We start from the raw sequence: 9,593 nt of genomic DNA, 5'->3' as shown, positions 1-9,593 counted from the left end.
AATACGTCTTTTACATTGTTGCTGCGCACACTGTATTGACAGAACGAAAGTTTACATGTTCTTCCAGTATTGCACTCCGCCCAGGCCAGGAAATAAACGGGTACCCAACAAAAAATGGAACATTCAAATGAATCACATATCTTTTCCTTTTCGCGCAACCACACCACCAAAAAAAAACACTATACATCACATACTCACATGCACAAAAAAAGAAATCTAAAGAGTAGGGCATCTAACTCCTAAGTAACAATCACCAAAACCAGTACCAAAACAATCATCGCCACCACAACCATCACACAACACAACTTGTTTCGCGATGCACGTTGGTATCGATCCGCAGTACGTAATTCCCCTGTTGCATTCTCCATGTTGATTTCAACGGATTGGACATTAGATTCAATATTATCTAAAACATCAAAAAAAAAGTGATTAAACTTGAGCAAAACTTTAGTAAGACAAAAAACTTACCAAGCATATACTGCTGCTCATGCACCAATGTCCCCAAATCCCTAAAAATCTCATTCACTTCCGCAATACTCTGCTCAATCCCCTTCAGATCCTCTTCACGCTCCGCAATCAACGCTTCATTAAACTCAATCTCATTATCCAACATTGCAAGCTGTTCCCGCTGTCGAGACATGAGAGGTTGGGATTCAGAGTCTTCTTGGTCGTCGTCATGGTGTTCGTCGTGAGCTTGGACAGCTCGAGCAAGCGTAACGTACTCCCGACTCTTTTCAGCAGCTACTTGCGAAACACTTTGGAATCGTTTCAAAACGCTTTCAAAGTCCTTTGAGAGTTTTTGGTGCGCCATTTTTCTTTGCCGGTCGCGGAGGGTTTGGGGTTGGTGTGGGCGTCCTAGGAGGGCTTTGAGATCTGCACCAGTTTGACGGACCATGTCGCGGGTGTTTTCTGTTAGGGAGTGTAACCGCGTTCGCATGTCGTGCGTGTCCTTTGGTGTGCCGAATTGGGAAACGAGCTTTTGGATCGTTGCGACATTATTGGAGATGGTGAAGATGGTGTGGGAGGCGCGGTCAAAGGTGGTGGAATCTTGGGCGGAGTCTACTATTCACGTCAGACATTATGCGTTTGTGTATGGTATTGTAGACCGGTGGAACTTACCGTTGGAGAACGATGAAGAGGTGACGTCCCCCCATGGAACATTATATGCCCTGGGAGCGCCCTTTTCCAAATCCCCAAAAGACATTTAACAGAAATTCGATAGACGTAATATGGCGAAATGTTGTTGACAAATAGACTATATCCTCAATGAAAGATGTACGAGATCGTAATGGTCGCTAAAGAACACGTTTAGCTAAATATCTAGATGAAAGAGCAAAACGAAATCAGTGTCAGTGAGCAGTATGTCCCCCTTGCCCACACAGTCTACCGCCTGCAAAACCTCCACTCACACACAATAAACACATTTATCAACGTACCTAAAATACAAATATATACTGTCACAATGTAGCGCTATTAACAACAGGAGTGACGCAAATCCGCTCAGGGGAAAATAGAAAGAGATCTAAAGACCCGTACCAGTAAGCAATCCGCAAGATACAACAAAACAAGCCCACTCTCACATGGACACTTACATACCAAAGGATAAAACCCTCGCTAAAATCTCTTGGATGAAATTCAATGCTTTAAAAAAGAGATCAAAAACGCTTCCTTGCAGGGAACACTTGGTTGACGTGGCGCGCCGTTGGGGGGGCTCTCATGACAAACATTAATTAGAGTGACTGTGCACAAATGCTCACGTCATGCTGCAATAGATAAGATCGAAAGTGTTCCAACTTCTTGTATTTTGGACATGGCTCAAGCAAAGTACTCTAAAGAAGATGCGACTCTCTTTCCGACAGGTACCGGCTTCCGCTCGTCGTCTTGATCATTTATGCCACATGCTAATGGGATTATCACAGACGACCCGACGCTCATATCGTTTGACTATGGCGCACCAGGGCCTGACCTCCTTCCAGTAAAGTTGATACCCATCGCAGCTCAGACACGGTTTGCTCGCGATGATGCGGACCATGCATTGCAATATGGTCCCGTTTTGGGGGATAAGGAATTTCGAGTGGAGGTGAGGAGTGTCCTTGTCCTCCCTCAATGACAAGATAAACTCTACCCGACCTGTTTTTTTTTTTTTTTAGTTGGCAAAGTTTTTGACCAAAGAGTATGCTGATGTACCAGTGAACTATGAGAATTTGGCTGTGACGAGTGGAGCCACGCAGTCGTTTTTCAAGTGAGTGTGTGTACGCTTGGAATTCCCTCATTTATTCATGTCTGACCCTGACTATTCACAGTATCATTACACTCTTTACCTACTCCAAAACCATTTTCCTGGTCGAAGACCCAACGTACTTTCTTGCTATTCGCATGCTCGCTGACCATGGTTTCTCTGGCGACCGCTTGATCCCCATCCCAACCGACGAACACGGACTCCAGGTTGACGCCGTTGCGGAAACCCTCTCCAGACTCTCGTCCACGCAATCGGACGACACGTGTCCCCCGGGACGGTACCCGTACCTTCTCTACCTTGTCCCTAATCACAACAATCCAACAGGATCAACGCTTATCAGCACACGACGCGAACAACTAGTCAAGTTGGCCCGCAAACATAATGTCTTGGTTGTCTGCGACGATGTATATAACCTATTGCACTACGACCCTACGACACCGCCTACAAAGCGGGTGGTCGCTTATGATGATCTAAAAGGCTCGGGCAACGTGATTTCCAACTGCAGTTTTAGCAAAATATTTGCCCCGGGTGTTCGCGTGGGTTGGATAGAGGCTGCGACGGGCATCATTAACCGGCTGGCGGGGTCGGGTGTCATGTACAGTGGTAAGCAACCAACACGACTCGTACCATGCCAAACCGTAATATCTCAACCATTGTCACTAGGCGGTTCACCAAACCACCTGACAACCGGCCTTCTCACCTCTCTTCTTCAAACCTCTCACTTTTCTCAAAACCTTGTCTCCCTCCGCACCACTTACGCAACACGCATGAACGCCATGATTACTACCCTCCAAACCCATCTCCCTCCTACGGCCCACTTTGTCCCCCCCAAAGGCGGTTACTTTATCTGGATCACCCTTCCTCCGCACATTAACACAACGCAACTGAAACAGGCCCTCTTTTCCTCGTCTACCACTGCAAACCCAGTATTTTCATCACTCGTCAAGGAACGCGTGAGCTTTAAACCCGGCGCAGAGTTTTCGCTCAAAGGGGATACGTGTCAGAATTGCTTGAGATTGAGTTTTGCGTACTATGATGTCAATATTTTGGTGGAGGGGTGTAAGCGCTTGTGTAGGGTTCTTAAAAGTGTTTGTTGAAACTATTAGGCATTTTGAGGATTCTTTTGCTTGTCTTTTGTGTTTTCTCAAAAACGGTCTTTTCGAAAAGGTGGTGGATCAAAATGGAATTCATCTTTGGTGCGTCACAGCAGATTGTCCATGGCTACTTCAACTAGGTTCAAGGACCCCCTTGCATTCTGCCAATGCCCAACTGGCCCTTGTCCTATTTTGTGATAACACATCCTTACCATAAATTTGGTGAGTCCAGTTGGCGATAAGCACCCTTGTTTTCACTGATTGCAGTGATGTAATACCACTCCTGCAGCTTTGCGTGCTACATGTCCATAGATTGCTACCATGCATGTCAACATTGCTTTAACAACATGTGCTGAAAGGCTGAACAGGATGAGTGTGTCCTTCCTTGGGTCCCGAGCAAAGTCCAAATATTGTTCAATATAAGCATGGAAAAGTCCACCAAGAAGATGCACAAGTGGGGACTGGTTATGTAGATTGCAATGATGTGTACTTGCATTTATTCAACTAATTTCCAAGTTTCCAGGAGTAGGTGTGCTTTTCCAGGGATTACTCCAACGCATGCTTCAGTGCATGGCATTCTACAATTTCGTCAAGAGTTTCCTGAAAAAGTGCAAGGTATCATTGTCAGCGTTATATTTCACTTGACACAGAATTTCCTCAACTGTTTGAATGGATCAACCCTGCAAAGCAAGCCATTGTCCCGACTCGGAATAAACGTGTACCAGCTGGAAAATGTGAAGATCAACAAGGTGAATGGTACTGATGACATTTCGCCAGTGTGTAGTCTGTGTCTTTCCATCAATTGGGTCAATGGGTTCATAAAGCACCTGTCGAACTGGCTTGGTTTGCAGGATAACGCAACCTTTTGCAAAGAGTATGAGAGCACCGGGCCAGTTCAGTACCACAATCGGCTGCAACGACCGCTGTAAACTCCAGACGACATTAAGTCTGAAAGCGGAGAGGCGAACGAGTACAGCTGAAAATATCTCGCACATCAGATGCATGTATTTCCATGGTCAAGACGTCTGAAAACATCTGTATTTGCAAATGTCGGTGTAAATTTGTGCAGAGGCGGATATATACCAGTAGCGGTCCCCAACGGGGGAGCAGCACCATTTGGAGTATGCTGCATGCCGGGCGTCTAAAATGCACAGCCCTATTCTGGTGAGTTTGCATTCGGACGATTACAACGACCAGGACCCCTATGGCCATGTGGAAATCACAAGTGCGAGATTCCTCCCGCCTCGAGGGGGGAACAACAACGGCTATGGCAAGATACAAAATGTGCCAAAAGTTTCAAACTTTCTTTGCTTGCAAGAGTATCCCGCCCCCATTGGAACATTTCACATTGTTACCAAATGCCAGTTGCCAGCATCCTTTTTGAAAATCGACTCCAATTACTCCCCAAATAATCAAATGGATCCCCAAATGGGGATGGGAGTTCCAAAAATCGTTGATAAAATTGATACAAAAAGAGATAATGCACCAGCAATTGGAAAAGAGCATAAAGATTTTTTAATCAGCAAACAGCAGCAGCAAGCAACACACACAGAGAGAAGGATTTTTTTGTTTTTTTGCTTTTGCCCCCCCCTTCCTTGACGACGACTGGACCAACATCACCTCTTTTTTTTGTTGTGCATCGCCATCTGTACATGCACATGTACATTGATATTATCAACAAAGACATACAAAAGACATGTCCATTGCGACGGGAGGTTTTTACAGCAGCCTAACCCCCATCCCTCGTCCTCTTCCTCCATCTCGTTGCTCGGAAATATTGTCCAAAAAGAAAAACACAGATTTTTGCAAGTGTGCAATTTGCACGACGTTTCGCTGCAAGTGTGAAGCTAAGCCACACCTAGGAGTTGATCCCCCTCGCCCTTCCTCCTCGTCGTCGTCGTCGTTTGCTTTGTTTCTGCCCTTGGTTTTTTGTCTTTTTTTCTCCTTGAGAGTTACCCGCCCATTTTATCGTAGCCCCATCACTGCTCTTCATCATTACTCACTCACTGGCCAAAACGACATTAAAAGCATCATACGCACTGACAGATTTTTAGACGTTTCCTCCCCCCCCCCTTTAGTGTCCCTTTTGACAGTCGTGTACGCATGATTGACCCACCATGTCATCTGGACCGGAAGTCACCGGTGGAAATGTCTATGAAGAACGACGCAGGAAACTCCAGGAACTAAGCGCAAAGACTTGTGTCTTGGAAGCGAGATTGAATCGATTGAGCAAAACGTTTAGCGTTGATGTCGTCGTTGCAGAGAATAATGTCAGACCACAGCGACCGTTATCAAGAGTGTTTACACTGCCCCATCCAACGTCAAATCCTTCCTCGCGGACTGGTAGTGACGACATCCCCGCCGTTCAATCACCTGTATCCGCTGTCCCACCCGAACGTCGATCCAGCCGACCGCAAAGCACCATCATTGACGCCAGTGTACACCTTCTTCCTCTCGAAGTCCCCCTCGACCGTAAAAGCACCGACACCTTTGCCCGTAGACGCAGCATCTACGGCAAGTCATTGGATCTGAAATCGTTATGGGATCCTGAAGATGACGAGAATGGCAGGCCTATTCTCAAATTGCGCGATTCAGCTGTGGATATCAAGAGTGCGGTCTTGAGTGTTGGGAAGCAGCAGCAGGGGGAAAGAACTGGCATCGACATGCCTTGGGCTGTCGGTCAGGTTGTCTCGACGGATGTTGCTAAAATGCATCTTGCCAGAGAGTCGCTACCAGTGCCTATCACCCGCGCGTCTCTTCTTATTCCTTTGACTCTTGGGATGTTAACAGATATGGATGTGGACAGCGATGCCCAGGTCGATAGGGTGCATACACGGACAGTGACTGCCAACGTCATCCTCCCTGTTGCCATTGGAGAGACGTCCAATATGCACGACAATAGTTCGTGCGACGCAGTGTACATGAATAATGTGCAAAGCATAGCGCTGACGCCGATTGTAAATGTGGCACGGGGGAACCTGTGGGACGTCCAGTCCCCGCCTGGAGAAGGTGCTGTTCTGGAACCCCCAGCAGAACGCTTGGACATTGCCCACATTTTCCCGGTGTTTGACGGTATCCAGTCATTCCTCCCGGCAGCATGCGAGCAATCTTGCGGTCCTCACGAGGCACCAGTGCCCACATCCACGCACATCATTCTCAATGTCCAACAAGGTCATGCGACAACGGTGGATGCCACGCCAGAGAAGAGTGTTGAAAGATTCGAAACCAACCAAGAAGTCATCATCTCTTGCATCCTTCCAACAACCGAAGCAATCATTAATACAGTGGAAACCGATGCGGCAGTAGAGATGGAACAACTTGCCCCTAGCACGGAAACGAAAATAACATGGATGTGCCCAGTTGAAAACGCTGCTCTTTGCCAACAGGACAAGACGCCAGAGGCTCTAGCCTACAAGGAAGCGGCCATATCCCCACTAAATACAAAGTGGCTTGTTCCTTTGGACGTGGGCAGCCTTCATGAGATACCGGTGGACGCTCTACAAACAGTTCGAGTAGATCTTGCACCTGTAAGTACCGTCTTGAAAAGCGAGCTGCATCAACTCCAGAACGATGCAAATATCCTTGACGATGTCCCCAGCCCTTATCATAACGAGATTGTACCCTCCGTACAACGTAGTATTGCATGGATGAAGGAGGAGGTTACATTGATGGAGCGCACTGGAAGCACTAGGTTCCTGCAAACGGATCATATCCTACCTAAAGTCGCCAGCTGCATTGTATCTGCTGACGCTGGTGTAGAAATGGAGGCAGAAACGATTGCTGCGGAAAGCGTGAATATAAACTGTGTGGTCCCCCACTTGCGGGCCAGCATGACTGTAGTTGAATGGGTCATGGACGAAGAAGCGACCCGCGATGGGCCTGCCGAGGAATTGCATATAGATTCGATCGTTCCCGTTCTACAAGGCAGTCTTGAGAAGAAAACAATCTTGGCGCAAAATGCGGTCAAAGAAGACTGCATTCCCATTGAATGCTTCATGATTCCATCATCTGATCACGACCCGCCCTGCAATGAGGATACACCAGATACGGAGGCAGAGATGGTCACGGTCCGCCGTGCTCATCCATTACTGGACCAGGGTGCTTTGGATCTGGTAGAATTTGGACAGGTGAGCTCATCGTATACCGCCTACTGCAGCAGTCTTGTCGTTTATCAACACAATGGCTGCTCAACCCGTAGAGCCAAAGAGGTGATTCTCTCCTTCTACCGACAATTATACCCCTCGACACACATGAGGAAGAAGAAGACGACGACATTGAGTCTTGGGATGAATCCTCTGAGATTAGTAGTTACTCGTGCTCTTCTGCTGAATACGATATTGATGGTCTCGATGCGTACGACCGCCGAATTTACCAAATGTATTTTGAGCCCCGGGCTTCGAGGGATGCTTTGATGGCGTTTGTTCCGCATGTTTTGGATACGATATCGGAATGGAGCTGTGAAGATGAGGATGAGGAGTGGCGGGCTAGGTGTGAAGAGGAGGGGGATGAGGTATGTTCCGTGTTGCTTATCTTGTAATTTTGGACTTGTTGCTTAAATTTTATTTTCGAATTTGTAGTTTTCGTATGTCAGCGACGAACAGCAAGATTTGATGTGGAACTGGGATGAAGTTACCGGCCCCTCCGATGAAGAAGATATTGAATTTCCGCCTGAAGACGATTTATTTCCAAATGTAGAGCCCGTCAAGGATACTACTAGAGAACGTGAAATTGCACCTGAAATATGCGACATGCCCGAGAACGAAGTCAATGCGGAATTGCATCTCCACTTGCCGGTTCCATCTGTCGTCACTGTAATGCAAACACCTGTTGTAGGATCATCCATGGACGAAACTATTGACACGGACCACGAATTGCCACCCAAGGATCTAGACCGGGTGGACTCGGCGGTCTTTATCGACACGGACGCATTCTATCCTCCCAAAGACTGCCCAATCGTCTCTCCCTCGTCGCCCGACATTACAAACACACAACCTCCAACCCCCTCGACAAGTCCTTCACCCCCCGTGCTAAAATCCCCAAGTCTCCATCCAACCCCCGACGGAGCCATCTCCCTCCTCCGCATCCTCTCCATCTTCCTCCTCTACATCCAATACACAACCCTCGTCGTAACATTCCTCAAATCCCTTTTAAACCACTTTACGGCCCCTCAATATGATTTCAATGACCCGCTTTTTGTATATGATGATCCATCCCCCGACGCATTCCCACAATGGAATGTGGGCAAGATACCACTCTTGTTTGGTGTAGTGCTTGTTGGGTCGAGTTTTGGGGTTGGGGTTTCAAAGGGGCGAGGTGCTTGGGTGATGTGGTTGGTTGTTGGGGTGTGTGGATGGGGAATGTTTCGGTGGTGAGGTTATTGGTTTTTTGTTGTAGAGTATAGGAAGTTGATTTTAGGGTTTGTTTATAGTGTGGTTGTAGCATTGTATTGTAGTCGTATTTTTTTTTTTTACTTTGTTGATGTAGCTGTGTTTTTTGTTTTGTTTTTGTTTTTGGTGTTGGTATGCTTTTTTTGTTGGTTTTCGGTATTCTAGTATGTTGTCATGTTGATGTGATGGCTTGTTTCTTTTTACTTTTTTTGCAAACCGTTTGTATTATCAAAAACGTGCTAGTCATGCGTGTATTGTCACTTGGTCGTTCGACCATAATACTTGGGAAACTCGGCATGTTAAGTGCCGGCTGCTTTTTACCTATGTACTCGCACCTAAATGCCCACTTTGTTCTGTTTTGCTGTAAAGTGCTCCCAATGCTCCCTGTACTCTAAAGACACGATTATAAACAAAAGTCCATTCCGATCAACACGTGATGGTATTACAGTACATGCACGCTCAGGGCCTTCCAACTTGTTTGTTGATTAATGGGTCATTCTGTAGAACCTTTCTGTCATTCCAACGACAAAAATAATTATCTATGAACTTGACTGGAATATGCGAACATTTTGATATCCAAGGCATAACCGGATGACATCCATTACCTTTCATCGCATTCAGAAGCATTGGACTTTTGTCTTTTCAATCCCCAACATTCAGATGGTCTCACTGTCGTGCGATTTGTATGAGCGCAGATACGGGGTCATCTTCGACCAGTGTACCGTGTATGAGGTGGGAGACAATGTCCGCCTGTCGTCGAATACTGCTGTCAGCGGCCGGCTCTTGAAGTATCTATGCGTAAAAGCAGAATTGTCAGGTTAGGGTAATACGCTACAAGGTGAAATAAATCGGTATGTGCTGTATAGTAGTCTC

The 9,593-nt window shown here is 46.7% G+C and overlaps 4 protein-coding genes across 5 annotated transcripts; 2 read left to right on the top strand and 2 right to left on the bottom strand.

The window, feature by feature from the left end:
• Positions 1 to 6: 6 nt before the first annotated feature.
• On the bottom strand, positions 7 to 1,688 carry SPPG_06035. 2 transcript variants are annotated; one of them, XM_016754242.1, is made up of 5 exons: positions 1,593 to 1,688; positions 1,437 to 1,522; positions 1,120 to 1,320; positions 469 to 1,059; positions 7 to 406 (listed from the first exon to the last, which is right to left on the bottom strand). In XM_016754242.1, exons 3-5 carry the CDS (start codon positions 1,202 to 1,204, stop codon positions 240 to 242), a joined length of 843 nt encoding a protein of 280 aa, XP_016607130.1. In that variant the 5' UTR covers positions 1,205 to 1,320; positions 1,437 to 1,522; positions 1,593 to 1,688; the 3' UTR covers positions 7 to 239. The 2 variants fall into 2 exon arrangements, with proteins under 2 accessions (XP_016607130.1, XP_016607129.1); XM_016754241.1 differs by having other exon boundaries at positions 1,597 to 1,688.
• A 118-nt stretch (positions 1,689 to 1,806) lies between these two features.
• On the top strand, positions 1,807 to 3,450 carry SPPG_06034 (uncharacterized protein). Its single transcript, XM_016754240.1, has 5 exons — positions 1,807 to 1,859; positions 1,920 to 2,080; positions 2,151 to 2,242; positions 2,304 to 2,842; positions 2,903 to 3,450. Exons 1-5 carry the CDS (start codon positions 1,811 to 1,813, stop codon positions 3,334 to 3,336), a joined length of 1,275 nt encoding a protein of 424 aa, XP_016607128.1. The 5' UTR covers positions 1,807 to 1,810; the 3' UTR covers positions 3,337 to 3,450.
• A 539-nt stretch (positions 3,451 to 3,989) lies between these two features.
• SPPG_09341 (uncharacterized protein) lies at positions 3,990 to 4,478 on the bottom strand. Its single transcript, XM_016757500.1, has one exon. The coding sequence runs from the start codon at positions 4,335 to 4,337 to the stop codon at positions 4,008 to 4,010; it is 330 nt and encodes a 109-aa protein (XP_016607127.1). The 5' UTR covers positions 4,338 to 4,478; the 3' UTR covers positions 3,990 to 4,007.
• Positions 4,479 to 5,037: 559 nt separating this feature from the next.
• SPPG_06033 (uncharacterized protein) lies at positions 5,038 to 9,011 on the top strand. Its single transcript, XM_016754239.1, has 3 exons — positions 5,038 to 7,460; positions 7,532 to 7,843; positions 7,911 to 9,011. The coding sequence occupies exons 1-3, from the start codon at positions 5,451 to 5,453 to the stop codon at positions 8,703 to 8,705; spliced, it is 3,117 nt and encodes a 1,038-aa protein (XP_016607126.1). The 5' UTR covers positions 5,038 to 5,450; the 3' UTR covers positions 8,706 to 9,011.
• The last annotated feature ends 582 nt before the right edge of the window (positions 9,012 to 9,593 follow it).

The sequence above is a fragment of the Spizellomyces punctatus genome (assembly GCF_000182565.1).
Source record: "Spizellomyces punctatus DAOM BR117 chromosome Unknown supercont1.10, whole genome shotgun sequence".
Classification (NCBI taxonomy): domain Eukaryota; kingdom Fungi; phylum Chytridiomycota; class Chytridiomycetes; order Spizellomycetales; family Spizellomycetaceae; genus Spizellomyces; species Spizellomyces punctatus.
Note: the sequence above shows the minus strand (reverse complement) of the source record. Positions and strands in the feature narration are given on the sequence as shown.

Excerpts from the sequence above, each read along its gene's own strand:
- SPPG_09341 (XM_016757500.1), bottom strand. The coding sequence starts at position 4,337 with ATGCATCTGATGTGCGAGATATTTTCAGCTGTACTCGTTCGCCTCTCC.
- SPPG_06034 (XM_016754240.1), top strand. The coding sequence starts at position 1,811 with ATGGCTCAAGCAAAGTACTCTAAAGAAGATGCGACTCTCTTTCCGACA. Across the intron at positions 2,243-2,303 it reads GCCACGCAGTCGTTTTTCAA|TATCATTACACTCTTTACCT; the intron begins GTGAGTGTGTGT and ends GACTATTCACAG. Across the intron at positions 2,843-2,902 it reads GTCGGGTGTCATGTACAGTG|GCGGTTCACCAAACCACCTG; the intron begins GTAAGCAACCAA and ends CATTGTCACTAG.
- SPPG_06035 (XM_016754242.1), bottom strand. The coding sequence starts at position 1,204 with ATGTCTTTTGGGGATTTGGAAAAGGGCGCTCCCAGGGCATATAATGTT. Across the intron at positions 1,060-1,119 it reads CTCTTCATCGTTCTCCAACG|ACTCCGCCCAAGATTCCACC; the intron begins GTAAGTTCCACC and ends CGTGAATAGTAG. Across the intron at positions 407-468 it reads TGAGCAGCAGTATATGCTTG|ATAATATTGAATCTAATGTC; the intron begins GTAAGTTTTTTG and ends TTGATGTTTTAG.
- SPPG_06033 (XM_016754239.1), top strand. The coding sequence starts at position 5,451 with ATGTCATCTGGACCGGAAGTCACCGGTGGAAATGTCTATGAAGAACGA. Across the intron at positions 7,461-7,531 it reads ATCTGGTAGAATTTGGACAG|AGCCAAAGAGGTGATTCTCT; the intron begins GTGAGCTCATCG and ends CTCAACCCGTAG. Across the intron at positions 7,844-7,910 it reads GTGAAGAGGAGGGGGATGAG|TTTTCGTATGTCAGCGACGA; the intron begins GTATGTTCCGTG and ends TCGAATTTGTAG.